Source organism: Protopterus annectens, chromosome 8.part1 (assembly GCF_019279795.1).
Source record: "Protopterus annectens isolate FY-2018-M chromosome 8.part1, PAN1.0, whole genome shotgun sequence".
Lineage (NCBI taxonomy): Eukaryota > Metazoa > Chordata > Ceratodontiformes > Protopteridae > Protopterus > Protopterus annectens.
The window spans coordinates 364,580,853-364,602,502 of record NC_056742.1 but is presented as its reverse complement, the minus strand read 5'-3'; the positions used below and the strand labels follow the sequence as shown (position 1 = coordinate 364,602,502).

At 42.0% G+C, this 21,650-nt stretch overlaps 1 protein-coding gene across 1 annotated transcript in view; it reads left to right on the top strand.

Annotated features, from left to right (window-relative positions):
- Positions 1–21,650, top strand: part of MBTPS1 (membrane bound transcription factor peptidase, site 1) — a 1,726,871-nt gene that overhangs the window by 1,150,432 nt on the left and 554,789 nt on the right. The window contains exon 14 of the mRNA XM_044081940.1: positions 1,036–1,205. Coding sequence (XP_043937875.1) covers positions 1,036–1,205 — 170 coding nt within the window. The remainder of the gene's footprint in view (positions 1–1,035; positions 1,206–21,650) is intronic.

The following is a 21,650-nucleotide window of genomic DNA, read 5'->3' as shown; positions in this document are numbered from 1 at the left end:
GTGGAGTTAACCAATTGTTATGATATTTAGGAGATTTAAGTCTCAGTAGCTGCCTCATGGCCTTTAGATTCTCTCTTGATTCTGTTCTAACATCACTTGTTGTGTGAATTATCACCAATGTCATTTTCCTCTGAATACATGCGTTAAGAAATTGATCTCTTAGACTTCTAATATCAGTCTGTTCTCATTCTGGTCCTGGTCCTTCTTTAAGAATACATCAGAGTAAAGCAGAATGTTCTTATTCACCAGAATGTAGAAAACATGAAGTAAACTTGTAATGTGTTTTTATGTTTGTTTAGTATAACCAATGCACTTAGGTGCTGTGACTGAAAATTTTGGGTGCCGAACTACTGAGGTACAGTATGGATGGTAATAAAATTAAGTAGCACACATTTCTTTCATCTCCCAGTATAGCAACGATGAACTGTTTTCATTGCATCACTGCCATTTTCATTTTTTTGCCTGTATTTGCATTTGTAATGTAGCTTAAATAACTGATTACATCTTTGATCTTGAGGTAACACATCACTGTGTGTTGGTTCTGTTGGAAGGTCATACCGGCAGACCTTAGCATTAATGACTTGACTTTCATGATGCTTAGCTTCAGTATATGCTTTAGTGTGTAGTGGGAGTATTTTGCAACATAATATTTGATGGAGTTGTGTCATCTTGCTGAAAGTAAGCAAAATAGCTGAAAGCCTCTTCCTTGACTTTGAAAGTAAGTTTGGTGGAAGTACATCCCCAGGCTTGTATGTACCAACTGGTCATACAGCAGTAGGGAGCGGTTGGAAAGAGTGCTAAGTCCATTAGTGCTGAAAGTGTTTTCATAGATTTCACTTTGCAGAAACAGCACTTAACTGAAAGAACTTTTGTAAAGCTGTCAGACTTAAATATTTAATGTTTTTGATGTTAAGTAAATGAGTTCACAGTAGTAGAATAACACAGTTTTTCAAAACCATATCCATTTCATGTGTTTGCATGCGCATCTTTTTTCCTTATTAATTTATGTATCATTAATTTTCTGTTTTATTTTAGTCTAAGACTGCTGAGCAGACATCAACTATAAAGCTGCCAATCAAGGTGAAAATCATTCCAACCCCTCCTCGAAGCAAGCGAATACTGTGGGATCAGTATCATAATCTGCGATATCCACCAGGGTATTTTCCAAGGGATAACCTACGGATGAAGAATGATCCTCTGGACTGGTCAGATTTATGCATTGTTTTGTTTTGTTTTCTAATTCCTGGTTAAGTCCTTTTAGTTGAGTATAAATTACAGATTCATCATAATGGACATTTTTGATAGGTGCTTAGCTATGTTCACCATCATTTGGAATTCATCAGAAATTCTGGAAGGTCTTTCATTTTGGATATATGTGAACATGTGCTGGTGTATGCTATGATGCAGCATACAAGCTCATTAAGTGCACATGTTCATCTCTCGAGCCCACCATTTCATTTTTTTTTTTTGTAGGTGACCTTTGTTGCACTGGACAAGGCTAGTCATGAGTAAAATACAGTAGCACCTCAGGAATCTGTTTTATTTTTGAAAGAGCATTTCCAGTCATAACAGTCAGCAGAAAGGAATTGAGGTAGTGTGCAGCTCAAGTGATGGTCACTTCTGAAATACCACTTGTGGGCCTTTAGAGGACACAGACATAATGAAGTACGTGTATGACTTGGTCCAGAGAGTGCAATAATTGTCTCCAAAGACCAGGAAAGGAGGAGTAACAAGTTAAGAGCCAGGCATCTCAATGTTTTAACATTGTTGTCATCATCAACCCCCTTTCTTCCCATTGTTTGCATTGGGCCATGAATGGTCACCATAATTCTCGATTCAGTGCCACTCTTCTGTCTTCTTTTAATGGCCGTGATTTGACTGTTGCAGGTTTTCTCTTACATAACCCATTCATCTCTAACTGATACCCTTGGTTTCTCTTGTCTTCTTCCTGTCTTTCTCAAAATTTCTTAACCAGATTGTTGTCTTCTTTCTTGCATGTGTGCCCAAACTACCATAATTTGTTTTCTTTATAGCGTCTTTGCTTCTGCTCTGATGTCCCAATTTCTTTGCATGTCCCACAGTATACATCCCTACCACCCATCTCCTGCACTTTGACACTGTCACCTCTAACTTCGTCACTGCCTTCACTGGTCAGGTTTTTGTACCGTACAGTAGTACTGGTCACATCAGTCTTTGTACACCTTAATTTTCAGATTCCTTTGCTTTCTTCTGTCTCTCACAAGCCCTGACACTCTGTGCCATTAGGCTGCAGCCACTCTGATTCTGCCTATGACCTTTTCATTCAGACTTCTTTTCTGCTCAGCCACCATTCCTAGATACTTGAAGCTGTTAACCTTTTCCACTGATTTCCCCCATTTGCTGCCATATCCACATCCTGCCCCCACCCCCACCCCCCATTAAGGAAACAACTTCATGCTTCTTAAGACAGAAGTGGCGAACTTCATGACACCCATGCAGATGGTCAATACAGTTACGACTGATGATTCCTACACAAATGCAATCTATAAGCACTTACATGAGTGAATGGATCGTGCTATCCCAAACAGAACCAAGACGCTTTCCTCCAAAAAAAAGGAAATCAATCTGGTGGTCCCCTGCCATAAACAAACTCTACAACAGAAGGAAGAAATTGTTGCAAAAGAGAGTAAAATCCCATGAGTGGAGGAGCTCCCTGATCAGCCTCAGCAAGAAGCTGAGATCCCTTATAAGATCCTCCAAAGCTAGCTATGAAAACAAGATTGCCATTGATTCTAAGGACAACCACAAAACATTCTATAGCTATGTCAATGATCTCAATGGCAACACCCAGATATGCTCTGAGTTACAGCACAATGGTACAAAAATTACAGAACCAACTGATATTGCCAACATCCTGGCAGATAAGTTCAGTGCTAACTTTAACCCCCTTTCACCCCCTAAAGGGCCCATATCTATACAGGAAGAATGCAGAGTCCCTGTAATCACAACTTTACAGGTAAAAGTAGCACTCTGTAAAGCCAAAAACACAGCATCAGTGGGACCAAACAACATCCCAGGCTGCGTTTTACACAAACTTCAGAACGAACTGGCTCCCCACCTAAGCACCATGTTCAGTCATAGCCTCACGTCAGGCTTTGTGCCCACTGAATGGCACACAGCAACAGTTATCCCACTCCACAAAGGGGGAGCCACCACTGATCCTGGGAATTATCGCCCTATTAGCCTGACAAGCCTAGTCTGCAAGGCCATGGAATGTATCATCATGGAATTCATAAACAAAGATATTGGTAACCTCCAAACTCTGGACCCCACCCAATTCGGGTTTGTGAAAGGCAGATCATGCCACCTGAATCTGGGTGCCTTCTTTGAGGCAGTCACCAAAGCCGTAGACGAGGGTAAGGTGGTTCACACAGCCTATCTTGACCTCCCCAAGGCTTTGGACACCATTCCTCATTCTGGAATTATAGCTAAACTCATTAAACTAGGTATAAATCCCTATTTTACAAGATGGGTTGCTAACTGGCTCACTGACAGAACCCACACTGTAAAAGTTGCAGACTCCAAATCTGACTTCAAACCATTGACAAGTGGAGTACCACAGGGTTCAGTCCTGGGAACTCTCCTGTTTGGTATCTACTTCTCTGAAGTACAGGCTAACACAGAAGGCCTCTGGCTAATGAAGTTCACAGATGACTGCAAACTGGGAGCTATAGTAGAGCCCCCAAATGATGTGGATATCCTACAGAAGGGCCTCACTGAGACAGATGCCTGGTGTCAGAGCCATGGCCTCAAGCTCAATGCCAAAAAGTGCATATCCCCTTTGGTAAAAACTCTGTACCCATGAACTGCCACATAGGTGGCAGTCTTCTTAACACCGAATGTGTGATAAGAGACCTTGGGAGCCAGGTGGACAGTAGTCTCTCCTTTGATGATCACATTGCCACAGTAGTCAGGAAATCCTTCTACATGGCACACCTCATCACAAAAGGGTTCTCATCCAGGGAAAAAAAGAGGTCATTGTTCCCCTCTACTCGACAATCATTAGACCCATTATAGAGTACAACGCCCCTTTTGGAATGTACCTCACAAGACATCTGCAGCAGCTGGAAAGGCCACAGAAGTACCTCACAAAGAGAATTACTGGCCTCAAACAGATGCCATACACTGATAGTCTCAAAAAACTCCAGCTTTACTCTGTAGCATATCGCCTACTCCGAGATGATCTCTGCCCAACATATAAAGCTATGTCAAACCCAGAGCTGTTGGACATGCTACATCTAAAGAAATCCCAGTCCCTCCGAGCTACACACACTAGAGACCTAAACCTTGTCACCACAATAAACAGGACTTGCTGGAGGGATAGATTCCTGTCCCCGAGACTTCCCATACTCTGGAACAAGCTACCCATCTACGTCAAGCAAAGTTCTTCATTAACACTCAGAATCTTGATGAGTGGATGGGAAATAGGCAATACACCCCGGGGATCACTTCTGTGGCTCTGCTCGACAGAGGCACAGGAAATTAACTTTCTTGGGTTGCCGTAAGCCAGGGAACCTTGTTGGCTAGGCTTACTTAGGCCCTTGGGCTGATGGCCTAGTACCTACCTATGAACCTACGACAACTGTCTTGTCTATTTCTTTCATCCCATCTGCCTGTAGTTTTGCATTCCATTCCCTGTCATTCCCTGAAGATCTTGTTCAAAGTCAGCTTGTAATTCTACATCTTTTGCACACAGCATCTTTGTTCTTGCCCCACTGACCCATTTACTAATGTAGTCATTCACCAATATGAACAGCAGTGGGCTTAGAGCTGTCAGGGTATGAGAAGGGTATCTGTTGGAGACATGGGCTTAGAGCTGTCAGGGTATAAGAAGGGTGTCTGTTGGAGACCTCTTCAGTTCTTTCTAGCCATGCAGTCCAATGAACTTCATATGTGTTGTCAACACTTGCTGTCCATCGGTTGATTGGTTTATTTTTCCAGAGCATTTCTTTTTTCCAGTCAGGTAAGTACCCTGTTGGAGATTTTCCTCTCTTGATTTAATACTTAAAAAGGTCAACAGTTGCTTGATGTGTGGGAAGCAAGTCCTGCATAAAGATTTTCACTTGTTTTGTCTCTTCTTCTTGGGGTCTCAGCACTTTTGTAATTGTTCCGACTTTGCTAAATTCTGAGCAAAAACCCTCAAATGTAGAGCCAAGATATTAGCCTTCTGTTATGGAGTCCTTGTTTTTGGTTTCCATGGATATTTCACAACCCACAGGTGCTGCTTGGTCCTTGCAAATACCATTTTCTGCTAGCATTCTTCCAAAGAAACAAAGATGAAAAATCAAGGACTCCGACATTTCCAGTAAAGCTCCAGCTTAAGTCCCTAAGTCAACCGACCCAGGTAAAGGTTCCTTTACAGCTCCCTGGTCAGGGGACTTCTAGGCCAGAACCTTCTATTGCAACCTCTGTCTGGTCTGAGGTCGCTCAGCAGGCTTCAGCTTCCGACATTTGAATTGTAGGTCTCAAAGGCGACACCCTATATACCTCGGCTACTGAAACCTTCACTAAAGTCGCAGTTGGATGGCTACAACCTCAAGTCTTCCATTCTAAATGGACACCTAAACTGAAGCAAACTAACCTTTTCTTCACCTCTGCCCTCAGCCACTTCCTGTCATGCTGAAGCCCAAGACAGAGTTCATGGCCTTCATGAAGTCCGGATAGCCTTCCCACACTTCTGCTTCTGAAGCTTCCCCATCTAAAAGAAGCAGGGGAGGCGTCCTGTCAGGAAATTTCAGATTCCTCAAGCTCAGAAAGTGAGGAGGAGTTGTCCTATTCTGGGCACTTTCCATCACAGTCTTATCCAGATTTAGACTCAGATGACACCCTGTCATCTGGATAAGAAAGGAAAGCAAGTAAAATCTTTGAAGGAATTTTATCAGTGTGTGACACCAAGGTGTAGTAGAAATTACCCCTCAAAATCTTGGCCTTTCCCCCCTAGACAACAGACCAAGTGTGACTATTTTCAACTACAGTGCCCTCAAAACCTTCCCTCCAAACCTCTGGCTGGAAGACTCTTCTACTGATTTAAAAAGAAATATCAGCAGAGACAAATGGGTTCTCAACATAGAAAGGGTATACTATATCCAGCTCAAAGAAGTGCCATCCTTTTTAGGAATCCCAAAACAACCAAAAGAAAAAAGAGCCTCTTACCACCTATCCTCTGGGACCTACTTGACCAAGGATCAGTTCAGCCCATTCCTCCATGTCAGGACGGAAAAAGCTTCTACTCGAGGATCCTTCTAGTTCCATGAAAGGAGGGTACCTGGAGACCCGTTTTGGACCGTTGAAAACTAAACATGTTTGTCAGTATCCCAAAATGCTTACTTTATAAAAATTACTTCCCATGATCTTCTAAGATGCCTTAATGGTCACTTTAGACTTAAAAATGCTTGCTTCCATGTTCCCATAATAAACAATCACAGAAAATACTTAATATTTGTAGCAGTAGGCTCTCACTTCCACTTTTACCCTGTGGCCTTTTCTCTGCTCCCAGAGTCTGCACAGAGTGCTTAGCTCCTCTAAAGTCACATTGCAGAAGTCTGGGAGTTCATATTTACCCCAAGACTTTGTTAATCAGGCCTACTGAGGGCTACCTGCAAGCAGATAACCCAAATGTAATGACTGCAACAGTGACTACACTCAAACATCTACATTTATGGTAAGTGTACACAACTGTACTTTTTAACACCAAGAAATAAGAAATGTTACCTATTCCAATGATGTGCTTTCTAATATAAAGGAGGCAGGGAATCCCAATACCAGAAAGTTGTGCTTGAAAAAATGGAAGAGATTTTCCATCTATTGTCACAGCAAGGACACCAACCTTTCACAGGCAGACATCATTTCAGTCTTGTAGTACCTTACAGTCATGTTTAGATAGGGATTTTCCTACTCCAGTGTTAACATGCATATATCTGCCATCACAGCTTGTCTGTATTGTTCTCCACGTATAGGTGCATAGGTTCATACTAGGCTATCTGCCCTAGGGCATTTATAAGCCTAGCCAGAGTGTGTTTGGCTTTCGCCACCCATTTTAAATTTATTTTGCTATGCCCTTTTTCGAGGTTAGTATACTGTGCCTCTGTCTAACAGTGACACAGAAGTGATACCCGGGGTAAACCTACGATCTCCCATCCACTCATCAAGACTCCTCTTGAAGAGAGTCAATGAGGGACTCTGCCTAACCTGGACTGGGATTTTATTCCAGAGTGAAGGGAGCCTCTGGGTTATGAATCTGTCCCTCCAGCATGTCCTGTTTATTTCAGTGCTGAGGTCCAAGTCTCTCGAGCGTGTAGCTCGATGGGATTTGCATTTTTTGAGGTGCAGCATGTCCCTTAATTTCGGGTTGGACATGGCCTTATACGTCAGGCACAGGTCACCTCTGAGCAGGCGGTATGCCACTGAATAGAGCTGGAGTTTCTTTAACCGGGCAGCATATGGCATCTATTTGAGCCCTTTGATCCTTTTGGTGAGGTACTTTTGGGGTCTTTCCAGTTGCTGCAGGTGTTTGGTAAGGTACATCCCAAAAGGGGCATTGTACTCAATTATGGGCCTGATGAGGGATGAGTAAAGAGGCACGATGACCTCCCCTAATCTAGATGCGAATCCCTTCATGATTAGGTGGGCTGTATAAAATGTTTTTCTAACCAGTTTGGCCACGTGGTTGTCAAATGAGAGATTGCTATCAACTTGGGTCCCCAGGTCCCTAATTACTTCTTCTGTACTTAATGGATTACCACCTATGTGGTAATTTGTGGGCACTTTGTTTTTGCCAAAGGGGATGACTATACACTTTTTGGCGTTTAGCTTGAGGCCATGGCTCTGGCACCAGTTGTCTGTTTCTATGAGGCCCTTTTGGAGGATGCTTGTGTCGGCTGGAGAGTCGATTATGGTGCCCAGTTTGCAGTCATCTGCGAACTTGGTCAGCCACAGTCCTTCCGTGTTGGCCTGTACCTCTGAGAAATATATACCAAACAAGAGAGGTCCCAGGACTGAGCCTTGTGGGACGCCACTTGTAACTGGTTTGGAGTCTGACATGGCTCCAGCATTTCTAACCATGTGGGTTCTGTCCTTGAGCCAGTTTGCAACCCATCTAGTGACATAGGGGTTTATATTTAAGCTGATGAGCTTATCTATAATGCCCGAGTGGGGTATTGTATCAAAGGCTTTTGCGAGGACCAGTCTTCTCACACCCTCGTGAAACTTTTCTAAAGAAGTCATTCAATTGAGACCACACACAAGGAACTCTCTTCATGCCTGGGATCTAAATTATATGGTAGAGAAACTCATTTTGCTCCCTTTGATCCAGCTGCCCCGCCTCTCTAAAAATGCTCACTTGGAAAATGGCTTTCCTTGTAGCTGTCACCTCAGCAAGGAGGGTCTCAGATCTGCAAGCCCTTGTACGTAAAGATCCTTTCACTGCATTTCACAGGAATAGGGTAACCATAAGAGCAAACCCGTGTTTTATGCCTAAGTGTAAGAAGTTACCCTAAACTAGGCTATTCACCCCCCCAGTCTTTTTCCTAAATCCACAGAACATGGCAGAACAAATCTTTCATTCCCTGTATGTACACATGCAAATCCGGTCCTGTCTAAACAAGAAGAAAAACTCTTATAGAGCAGAACAATTTCTGGTGGCTTTCACAGAAGGTAAAGAAGGCAGACCTGTCTCCAAGCAAACCATTTCCAAATGGATAGCTAAATGCATTAAATTATGTTACTCCCACCATGCAAGAAATTTACCCACTCTACCAGCCGTGGGGCATCTACCACTGCTTTCCTCAAAGGAGTCACTACCCAGGCCATGCTAGAGGCAGCTACATGGAACTCTGTGCACGCTTCTACAAAATACTGTGATCTGGACAATATCTCCAGGGCTAGAGCAGGTTTCATTACTGGCATCTTTTCAAGCCTGTTTTCTTGGGGCATACAGGTGACCTACCACCAAACTGTTGGCTTTGGCAGTCCTCCCAAGAATTATTACTGCAACAGTGATTATGAAGAACCTAGTACAGTTGTGTCTTACTTGCCATAACTGTAGAAGTTTGAGTAGGTCATTGTTGCAGCACGCTCTCTCACCCTCCAATTCTTAATGTCGTTTGACCACTTTCCCCCCCTTGCTGGGTGTAGAGAGTAAAGGAGTTCACTACAGGTAGATCTGATGATGTCATTTTCATCTGTTCCTCAGCTAATGGGCTTCAGATCTGACCTTTGTTGTGGCGCAGCTGCTTTTTCTAGATTCACAAATCTAACTCTCAAACTCCTCCCTTTACCCATAATACCCCACTAACCTACAATACCTCCGATCTCATTTGCTGTCATATTGCTAAGATGCAGATCACCTTCTTTTGAGCAGTCGGGTGTTTAGGTTATGAATTTCGATTGAATTATTTTTTACCTTTTTTTTTTCATCTGTTCTCCCTTACCATGTAGTTCTTGGGTTCTGTCAGTCAGGTATTCCTTTTTTTCTTAACTGTTGGTTGCTTGGGTACTCTTGAATACCATTGTTGGTACTCTTGTCTTTCTTTTAGAGGGTATTCCTTTGTACCATTGTTGTTTTTTTCTACTGTCCAAAAAAAAAAGATAGTTTAGTATATGACAGCTCTTCGCTTTTTCTACATTTTTCTAAGAGTCACAGCAGATTAGTTTTAAAAAATGCACTTCATGTTGGCATAAGATACCTAATTCTAATGTCCACAGGGAGGGTGTTTATTGCTTGGGCATGGCCCATTTAGATACCAACTGCACTATATGTGCAGGTTTTAACTCTAGAGCTCTTAGTGACCAAAGGAATAAATTGGTGTTGAAGGGCCTTCTGCACCCTTTTCTGTAGCTATTGGGGCTCAAACCTCCTCTAAGAGGTCAGAAAAATGGAAGCCTGAATTACATGCAAATTATAAGGACTCCAGGAAAAGGTCTCTGGATTGTTCACCAGCTGTGACTCCAACCACTGAGCCCTCTTCAAAAAATTCAAAAAAAGTTGGATCCATCCTCAGATCCTACCTCTTCGAAACCTAAGTTGCATCATATTCGGTCACTGGAATACTCACCAGAGCTGATCTGTCCTTGACTCCCTTCATCTTTCCTCCAGGAGACTCTGAGGAAACACTCCAGGCTACCATCTACCAGCTCCTCCCTTAGGTCCTCCTGAAGCTTGTCAGAAGCAGTGGTGGATAGCATGATGACAAAGTTCCTGAGATCTCATATCCAGATTGGGTTAACCTTGGCTCCACCTCCCATTGGACCCGAGTGTCCCTTTCACCGACCCTCAGTTAATATATCCTACTCCAATCCATTCTGCGGTTTCTGAGCCCTTAGATCAGAGATCCTTGAGGTTGTCTTCCTGGGAACTGAATATATGTTTTTCTTGGACTCTGACCATTCCCCTGAGTCATCCAGCTCCAGTCCTTTCAGAGCAGGATGACTCTCAGAGCAGAAGTATTACTGGCTCCAAGTGGTTGGAATTGACCTAGAAGTTATAGGACCCATCATTGCTTCCATATGCTTCAGTGCTGGGCAGCTTGGGACTGAATATGTCCTAGGAATGGGGGCCTGGGGGGGGATTCATGCCTCATTTCCACAGGGGGCTTTGGCTCTGTTGTTGCCAGCTTCTCTTTCTTCTAGAATCTGTGCCTTTGAGATAGTGGAAAAGGGGCTCCTGTCTGCCTAGAGAGAGAGAGGACATCCTTACCTCATTTGGATCTGTTTTTTCCACAATTGGGTTTGACTTTTGAGCCTCACTTCAACCCCATTGGGACAGCCAACCTGATCAAGCATCCAGTCAGTCCCTAAGGACTCCCTTGTCATTTCCGACACCTCATCAGACTTGTCCACTGATGAGGTCCCTAGGAAGAGAATGTGCAAAAAGAGACACTTGGATTCCCCTCAGGTATCTCTTTCTGAGAACATTGACTTCAATGAAGGGGAAGGGTCCCCCAAATCTCCACATGTGGACCTGCCCTTTGGAGACATTTCAGATCATTTAAAGCAAAAAGGTGGATGGTCTTCTGACCCCGGCTCACAGGAGTAGTTGGTGTTCCTAGAGGCTTTCAGGTCTGGCCCAGTTATGACTTGGGTGATTCCCCCTGCTGATGAGCTGATGGACCTTGTGTCACTCCATGCATGGAAGGAACAGGATACTGTGTAGCCTATTCCCAAGCACCCTGATAGAATTTTAGCCCCCCTCCACCTCCTCCACAAAGGACACAACACACTGGAGCTCATCTGTACATCCTCCTGCTAGTGAGTGTTGGGCTTTGAACAGACTTGTAAAGTGTTTTTGCCTCAGTGACTTTTGCCCTGTAATCACTGAATTATTTGGCACACTTTACGAGATTGCAATAAGATTTGACAAAAGAGCTCTCAAAATCTCTTTCCCGCTCCATGTCTGTGGAGGACCAGAACAAGATTTCTTCACAGCTGGCCACCCTTCTTTCCATTTTCAACACATCCATGAGGCTGATATCCCATGGTGCAGAGAGGATACCTTATAAGGCGGCAGGTTTGGGCATAGTCATCAGGAAATGTACCTTGATGCTCCTGTACAATTTTGCAGAGCCCTTCAAGTCTTCGTTCATCAGTGTTCCTTTTGATAAATCATCTTTGTTATGCCCGTATGAGAATGACACACTCTTCAAAAGTGAACAAGACAGAAAGACCTTGTCTGCCATTGGGATCCATTTTTCTACTCCTCAGAGACCCTTTTCCTGGAATCAGCGCGGAGGTCAATAGATGTCGTTTCACAAGTCCCAAGGTCCTTACCAAGACTCATAAGGAAATGGTTTCCCCAGAGGCAGAGGAGAGAACTCTTAACGGAAGATGCCACCCTTGCAGCAGAAGTGGCTCACAGAATCATGAAAGGTTGCCCCTCTGGTATTCTCTGGAGGGGGGGGGGGCTGCTGGTATCTGCACCTAGAAGCCTGAGTATCCATTACAACAGATTCTTGTGTGCAGAGACTCATATCTATAGGTTATTTCATGCCATTTTCCCAGATCCCCCTTCATAAAAATGAGGAAAATGACCAATGTACCACCAAATCAGACGGCAGCAGCAGCCCTGGAAATAAGAAGGCTGCTAGAAAAGAGAGTCATCCAAAACGTCTCTCCAGACCAAATAGGATCAAGAATTTATTCAGGATTCTTTTTAGTTTCAGAAAAGACAGGAGACTTGAGACCCATTTTGGATCTCGGCAAACTAAACCAGTACGTAAAATACTCGAGTTCCAGATTGTCACAGTTCAGTCCATTTTGCCCCTGCTGCCAAAGGATGATTGTGTGTTCTCAGTAGATCTTCAAGATGTGTACTATCACATCAAAAAGAACAGACACTCCAGAAGATATCTGCACTCTCAGCTGGGAGACCGTCGTTACCAGTTCAGAGCACTGTCCTTTCACCTCACCATAGTCCCCAGGGTGTTCACTAAATCGTAACCACACAGCCAACTCCACCGAAACCACTAAAACTAAATCTAAAGCAGTGACCATGAAAAACCAGCAAATGGATAAAATCTTTATTCACCTCTTATATTTAACATCATATTTAGATTTTATAAAATTATAATATGTTTGTTCTACTGAAAAATTAAATGACATTGAAAAATGCTGAATACATTCATTTATGAAATGGGGGTATAAACTGACTGTCATATTTCACCCCCAGAGTATCTAAATGACAGTAAGCATTTTGTTTGTATGTCACTCCACTCCTCATCATTAGAAATATAGGGGGGGGAGCTTTCATCAGAACTAGTATCCAAACTTTCAACAGATTTGTGCCCCAGTGATGTATTACAAAAATGAGTGAGATGTAACTTTCGCACCAAATGGAAAATTTCTCATTTTAAAATGTGTAACCTAGGAATAACACTTGGCACAAATTGTAATCCCATATTTAACACAGACTTGAAAGTTTCCGATAACTCAGCCCCTGAAATAGTCACAAAGTTAAACAGTCATTATTAATAACATTGGTTTTCTGTCTCAAATCATTGCCATCTACCTTTTTTATGTTGCTGTTTGACTGTCCCATCAGTGTACTGTCCCTGTGCATTCCTTCCTCTCTTCCTGTCTGCCGCAGGAAAAGTCTGTTTAGATGTCCTCTGAAATCTCCTCATGACTAGCCAGTTGTTGTGCATATGTGGTAAAGGGGTGTAATTTTCCTCTTCACTGTCACCATCAGTAAGAGCTTTAGAACCTTCCACAAAGGAAACCATCAAGTCTTTTTCTGGTTTGATGTCATGTCATAGATTACCCTCGAGATGTAAATTTCCATAGAAATGCCTTGCCATTATCATAGACCCGAATGTCTCTTAACTTTCCAGTCTTCTTTTCAATCAAATCTTGTTCATAAGATTTTAATTTACCATTTACATCACTAAGCAATGCATTTAAACAGGAGGCCTTAAGATGTACAGTCAATTTCATACAAAGTTTGTACCTCCTCGCAAGCCATCTTTGTTTTACCATATCAAGCAGGATCAAAATTCTAACCCACTCTAAAGAACATTTGTGGGCAGCTGCAATCCACCTAATGCGAAAATTTTGATATTCCTCATTTTCTAAATTAAAGGGTGTGCTGGGGCTCTTTAAAGCACAGAGCCCCCGTGGTGGGTAAAGTGCCTCTTCAAACTAAAGATATTAAAATGGGTACTACTTTCTTTAAAAAGCAAACTGTCCAAATCCTCCAACATGTGTTCAGAATTTTTCAGTGTCATTTAATTTTTCAGAACAATTGTATAATAATTTTATGAAATCTAAATATGTTAAATATAAAAGGTGAATAAAAATTTTATCTGTTTGCTGTTTTTTTGTGGTCGTTGCTTTGGATTTATTTTTTGTGGTTTCGGTGGTAACTAAATCATGTCTGTGGTAGCAGCTGACCTAAGACTGCTAGGATTCCAGGTGTTTCCGCATCTAGACGACTGGCTCCTGACTTCTCCGACCAGGCTTCTGTTTGTACAAGCAAGAGATTACTTGCTCCAGTTATGTGACTGTCTGGGCATCACAGTTAACTACAAGCCGCAGCTCAGGTCTACACAGAATATGGAGTTCATAGGTTTACGTCTAGACACTGTCAGTAGATAGTATCTCTTCCTCCAACAAAAGTACAAGCCTTCAGGTCCCAGATAAAGGGAACTGATCTCTCATTCATCTCCTCCAACACGACTAGTCGTGCAAGCCTTAGGGTCCATGCCAGCAGCAATAACTCTAGTTCCACTAGTCACATTTAATACGTGGATTCTTTCTGTACAGTGGTCTATTCTTCAGCAGCCTTTGGACACCCCAGTCAGGATTACACAAATTTGCAAGGAACACCTTCTCTGGTGTTTCCGTTCAGATGAAGTTTCTCATAGCCATACATTTGTTCTTCCTCTACAAGTAGCTACAGTAACCAAGACGCCTCCCAACTGGGGTGGAGGTGGAGCATTTCTTGGAAAGGATGGTCTAAGGTATGTGATCCCCACAAGTGGCCAACTCTCATATCAACATACTGGAGATGGCCATCCTCTTAGAGGTGCAGGCCTTTCACGATGCTGTCCCCTCCAGGATGATTGTAATTCAAATGGACGATATGTCTTGCAGTCTGGTAGAATAACAAACAGAGAGAACCAGATCTTTATCTTCTATGTTGCGAAGCAGTGAGAGTGTGGCAGTGGGCAGTCTCTTCTGATCGCTTTCTCATTGCAGCAAATAGTCCAGGGAAAGCCAGTGTGCTTACAGACAAACTAAACAGGTCCATTCTCATACCTCATGAGTGGTCTGTCAATTTCAAATTGGGGGAGAGAATTTTCTGTTGATTGCTCCAGCCAAGCTTTGATCTCTTTGCTTCCCCCCTCAACAGCAAGAGCAGCAGGTTCTTTGCCCTTATTCCCCATCTGGGGGAGTCAACGAGAAATGCTGTGGCACCAGTCTCCTCTGTGCTTATCCTGCATTACCTCTTCTCCCCAAATTCCTACAGAAACCCTACTGGTTGAAGAGCAGAGTTATAATCATTGCACCTTTTTGGCTTTATCATATTTGGTTTCTCTTTCTGCGGTCTCATCTTCTGTATCTGCCCAGGATACTGGACCCCAGCTCAGACCTTCTTGTCTCATCCAATGAGGATGACCCATCTGGACATAACAGACCTCAAGTCAACTGCATGATTTCTCCAGTTCCATTAGATAGCCCAGGCTTTTCTTCCCTCTCTGGCATATTCTGTTGTCTTCTCAAAATGCTTCTACTAGGAAAATCTACAAAAGTAAGTGGAAGAAATTTTCTGCTTGAGCCCTCCAGAGGGATTTGTTCCCTTTTTCAACCCCAATCTCTGCTGTCTTATAATTTTTAATATCCTTCAGTGAAGGGGCTAGTTTCCCAACTATCAAAGCTCATTTGGCTGCCATTTCCAGTTTTCATTCAGATGAAAATCACTCCTCTTTGGCTTCTTCTAAGTTGTGCAGGACTTTTGTGAAATACACCGTTTTACTTAGGCCCCCAGTCAAGGACCCTACTCCTCCATGGGATTTTAACTGTCTTACTTCAAAGTTTAAGTGAGTCCATTGAATCTTCAGCCATTACCTTACATTTTTATCATGGAAGACCTTTTTTCTAGTTACTATTACATCAGCTAGATGAGTATCTAAACTCCAGGCTCTTTACTCCAAGTTCCATATTTGATTTTTCATAAGGGTTGGGTCTCCTTATGTACCAATCATTCTTTTTTTCCTAAGGTGGCTTCTGTGTCAAACATTAATCAGGTCCTTAATCTCCTGGTTTACTTCCTAAAATATTCCAACAAAGGTAAATACATACTGCATCTTATGAATATGCACAAGCAACTTCGATTTTATCTTCTTCAGACCAAAGATTTCAGGAAATCAGACTTAATTGTTTGTATTCTTTTCGCATAACAGATTGGGCATGGCAGGTTTGAAAGTGAATTTAGCCAAATTATTGACTGATTGCATATCCTTTGTCTGTAAACAGAGAGGTTTGTCTTTGCCTAAGTCATTGAGAGCACATTCCACAAGGTCTATGGCCACTTCAGCTTTTTGGTCTAGAGATTTGATAAACGATGTTTGTGCAGCTGCCACTTGGTCCAATGCTCATACTTTTATTGCACATTGCAAGTTGGGTTTGATTTCTAGGAATCGAGCTGCTTTTGGCTCCACAGAAATAGCCTTCCATGAAGACCACCCGAGGTGGTTCTAGCTGGGGACTCTGTCCCATCAGTTCAGGAATGAATGAAAATGACAACATCGGATACAGATGTTATGTACTCATCAAAACAATGCATCTGTGTTGTCCATTTTCATTCTTACTCAGCTTCCTGCCCTCCTTACCTCCTTCCATTTCTTCCTGGAGAACACCTCAGGGATATTTCTTGGGAACTAATTGTTCTTTGTTCAGGCTCCAGTTTTATCTCTACAGTTTCTAGTCTATTGATTTTGTACATTACAAGCCATTATTACTGGAGGCAGCAAACTTGAGCTGAGGTATGGTAGGTTAGTGGGGCATTATGGGTAAGAGGGAGCTCGAGAGTTGGATCTGTGAATCTAGAGAAAGCGGTCGAGCCAGATCCGAGGTCGGATTCAAGACCCATCAGTTGAGGAAGAATGGAAGTGAACATCACCGATGCATTGTTGTGGTGATTACGTAACTTTTGTTTCTCTTCTCTCCATCATCCCCTGTGTGCCTCCTGTGAGCTTTCTTTTTCTCAGTTAACTTCGGATAACTGGAGAGGCGATGCTGTCCTCCGGCATCAGACTGCTTATTCACTGCTTAGAAAGACCTGAAGATGGCACCAATGGACAACCTTCTTTTATACCCTGACAGCCAAACATTGTTCTTCGGACAAACATTCATTAGGAATGGTGCAAAGACTCTGGAAATTGGGATAGTCATGGGCTTCTGCATGGCAGGAATCCCCAAGAATCAGTACACTGATCTACTCAAACTTCTGCAGTTATGGTAAGTGGAACACAGCTGTTGTGGGATATTCTTCCTCTTTCATTGTAGACTGTGTCTGGAGCATTGCAGCATCTGCTACACATGACCATTGTTTATGCTGTTGATTTGTTCAAATCTGTGTGGAGGCCAGGAGCCCTGGGTGTGGTTACAGATGTTGCCACTCTCTTATATGATGCATCAGCAAGTAAGGGTGGCATTCACTTGCACCCTTTTTGCCATCAGGGTTTGAGAATGTGGGACCCAATAGCCAAGTATAACCTTCAGATCTGGGCATTTTGTATCACTACTGAAAGAATTCCTTAGCAACGCCAACATAATCAAATCTGCCCCCATAAATAGATTTTAAGTTGAGGCCAAAAGCCTTTCAAGAGTTGGTCATGGCCTGGATACCCTAGAGGCAGATCTGTTTGCCTCCTCTCAGAGACACCAAATCTCAGAGTTTTGCACCAGATGTGCATATACAGGAGTTGGCAGTTTCAATTTCATGTCTTAAGGGGCTTTTTGTATGTGCTTTTTTCCATTATCCCTGGCATACTCCTGAAGACAGGACTAGGTGGATACAGCCTAATTCTGTGCCCACCCATCTTGTGCGAGACAACATTGGTCCTGTCAGGTCTTAGAGATATCAGAGAAAGATCTCTGCGTTTGTCTGTCACATTTACTTACATGACAGGAAAGATTATTAGTGCACCCAAAGCTGAATAACCTCAAGCTAGCAGCCTGTAACTTAGGACCACTGGGATTTCTTTTTTTCAGAGGTGGTTCTTATTCCAAGAGAAGTTAGGCAAGCAGTTCCTAAGAAATCTCACCTGGCTAACTGGACCAGATATTCATTTTTAGTTTTAACACATTTGAAATTTTTGACCAATGGCAGTAACATATTTTACAAACAGCAGTGCTATATGTTAACCCATTTGCATAGTACATTACAACTTATTACAGTCTAACATACATCCAATATTTAAATTGCTGTAGAGCTAAGGCCTTCAAAACAGATTACTTGTCCAGACCACTTTTACAGTTCTACAGATGAGATCAACATTCATTTCCTCCATTCACTTAACACACATTAAGTTAATCTTTACTGAAATTCAGCTTGGTCTGGCTATTCAAACACAAAAAAGATATGGACTTGTAAAGGAAAGTAAACGTATCCCCAGGACCCAGAATATATGCTTTTGAACTCATTACTGACTCTAACTATTGATACCCTGATAGCCACTAATTTACAAACTTGCATCTGGATTTATACTATGCCACCTTCTCTTACATATATGTCCAGTCCCTCAGTAAACTTCTGTCATTTGGTTGAGCTAACAGGGGACTTCTAACATCTCATTGTAAGTTTGATACTCTTATTAAAACTGCATTTAATAACCTAAGTGTATGTTTACGTGTGGCGTCTTGCCATACATATGCAGTTACAAATAACTGTAGCATTAATAGTATGTTTGGAAAGGCTCCACCTGATAAGACCGAGAAGCCAAAATTTAGAATCTGACAAGACCTAGACACAATTGCCAAAACCTTGCATGAACGAACACCCGGAACACTGATGAACAAACTCTGGGTAAGTGACCACTTGCTCTTCATGGTGAACTTTTCCCTTTCCCCCACTGTAGTGCGATCTTGAAGTTGGTATATTTAGTTATGGGGCATGTTGGGGGCACAACCCCATACATGGGTGGGTTTAATTTGCTTCTGTGTACAGTATTGTATTGTTTAGATGTTCCAGACACATGGCTGCTTACCTGGCGGTTGTTCACCGGTGTTCCAGGTGTTAGTTCATGTGAGGTTTCGGCAATTTTGTCTCAGTCTTGTCTGATTCGACATTATGGCTTTTTGGTCTTGTCAGACCCATGTGCAAGAGCTGTCTTCTAAAACCTTGAATATTGTTGTTAAACCCATTTTACTCTATCAATTTTCCAGTGCCAACATTCAGATAAACTTACTGGAATCATTTTATTTAACCTGGCTGCTGTATAACATGTTAATGAAGGCATTTCTACATAAGATGTGTAATCTTTTGGATTGCTGGCCATAATTTGCATTCCATAGCATTTGTTTAGAGGTTCTTTGCTCCTCCATTGTAGACCACACTAACCATAGGTGAATGGGTCTCATCAAAGCTATACAGTGAAGTAGTAAATTGCCAGTTAATTTTAAATGGTTTGATCTTGTTCCAATGTCATAACTTTATTAAAAGGAATTAGCAGTTCCCCACATTGCGTCTGTACAACTGTTGTGCTATAGCCATGCATTTCTTTGATGTCACTTCCATTTGTTGTATTCTGTTAGTAACAGTCCATTCTGAGTATTTATGGTTCCTGAAGATTTCTTTCTGGTGATGCATAACCCACTCTTATCACAAAACTCCACCCTCTTTTTTGGGGTGATCCATCCATACCAGTAACAAAAAAAATATTTAATTTGTGATTCCTCACAGGAAGGTCAGCATACAGTGCAAGTTCTTGTGCTCATGCCTTGTATGCTGGGAAATGTGCCGGTAATATATTAAATGAGCAGGTCCTAATACAACTATAAAAAGGTCTAAGAAGATAAGCCCCCATTCTCTTCAGACAGCACAAGTTACTTTAGTTTGACACCATGAGTGTGAAGTTTGAGATGAATTTGTCAGTCAGTAAATTTGCTATGTCATTGTGTTCAGTGAAGATGGCACCATTGCCCACCTGTTTGGCACATTGATGTAGCAGTCTCTGAGATTTTGGGCATAGCTGTAGAAGACCTTGTGGTTATCTTTAGCCTGTGAGGCTATCTTGACCTCATAGTTGGTCTTGTTGGATTTAGCTAGTCCTCTTAATTTCCTGGTTAGTTTAGAGAGCTCCTATCATTTCACACAGAGCTAAATGGAGGAGGGGCACTGACCAAAACTCTGTTCTATGATATATAACAATAAGTATCCTGTTTTTTTTTTTTTTTTTTTTGCTTATTTTTATTAGTTATTGCTTATTATAGATATTTATAGCACTTTTTATTGTCTGCTGCATACCTTTAACTGTATTTTATAGCTATAAACCTAATCTGCACGGTTGTACTAAAAATTGTCTGCCTCACAGGGCCTGATAAATAAGGTTTTTACTGCCACACTGTTTGTAAATCTTTTCTAGCAAGTTTCACTGTGTGTAAGGTATTAACTGGAAATTTTCTCCATTTGTTAAACATCTGTTTGTTTGTTCTGATTTCCAGCCAAGGAGTGTATCATATAACTGATTTGTTTGCAGTTAAAAGCATTCTCTAGAGTCTCCTTGCTCCTTTATCTGTTTAAAACTTTCTTTTAGTAGCTCTTTGCTGTTTTTCTGCTGTGATAAACATTTCTGTAGTGTTTTCTGCCTAAAATAGTGTAGGTAGCAACTGTAGCATTGTCCATATTCAGGATTGTGTTTCTGGGCCTAGTTGTTTGTTTGCAGAGGCTGTGTGTTCTGAGCACATTTTCCAGGCCATTGTAGTTTAGTAAAAGCCATTTTCCACTTCATTGAGAGTGTAGTGTTTATAGTCATTGGCTAGTTAGGGTTGCTTGGTCTATGGCTTGGATTAAGCACCTCATTCGTTCTTTTGAGCTTTTTTTAAAGTTGTTTCTGGTTTCAGCCTTCTGTTACTTAAGAAGTTACCTTGTGAGTGTTTCTGCCATTTCACACAGAGCTAAACGGAGGAGGAGCACTGACCAAAACTCTGATCTGTGATATATAATTATAAGTATCTCTTTTTTGCTTATTTTTATTAGTTATTGCTTATTCTAGATATTTATACCACTTTTTAATGTCTGCTGCAAACATTTTACTGTATTTTACAGCTATAATCTAATCTGCACGGTTGTACTAAAATTGTCTGCCTCACAGGGCCTGATAAATAAGGGTTTTTACTGTCATACTGTTTGTAAATCTTTTCTAGCTAGTTTCACTGTGTGTAAGGTATTAACTGGAAATTTTCTCCATTTGTTAAACATCTGTTTGTTCTGATTTCCTGCCAAGGAGTGTATCATATAACTGATTTGTTTGCAGTTAAAAGCATTCTCTAGAGTGTCCTTGCTCCTTTATCTGTTTAAAATTTTCATTTAGTGGCTCACTGCAGTGTTTCTGCTGTGATAAACATTTCTGTAGTGTTTTCTGCCTAAAATAGTTTCCCCAATCTCCCTCCCTATTGGTATCTTGTTCTTATACTTGGTGGCTTTGCAGATGTTCTTCGTGTTTCACTGTTGCAGTCATTACATTTGGGTTATCCTGCTGGCAGGTTGCCCTCAGTCGGCCTGAATGCCAAAGTCTTGGGTCCTGCGTCGGTTGCTGTTGCCCCTTCCCTGATGTCAGGTCATCAGGGGTATAAAAGATGCAGCCGCCGCCATTTTCTTCAGTCTTTCTTGCCGCGCGGTGCCCGAAGCAGAAGTAGTTCGCAAGTGCCGGTCGGCCGACTCCTGAGATTTTCATGTTCGAATTTCAGATCCGAAGTCTTCATTAAAAGCTAAGTACCCCGTTAGGGAAACTTTTTTCTTGCTCGAGTCCGATGTCAGAAAAAGTTAATAATTGTATTTCTTGTGGGAAGCAAATACCTCATAAGGACTTTCATTCTTATTGTACTCCTTGCCTAGGCCCTGACCACGACGTAGCTAGTTGTCGGTTTTGTGCTAGATTTAACCAACGCACTATTAA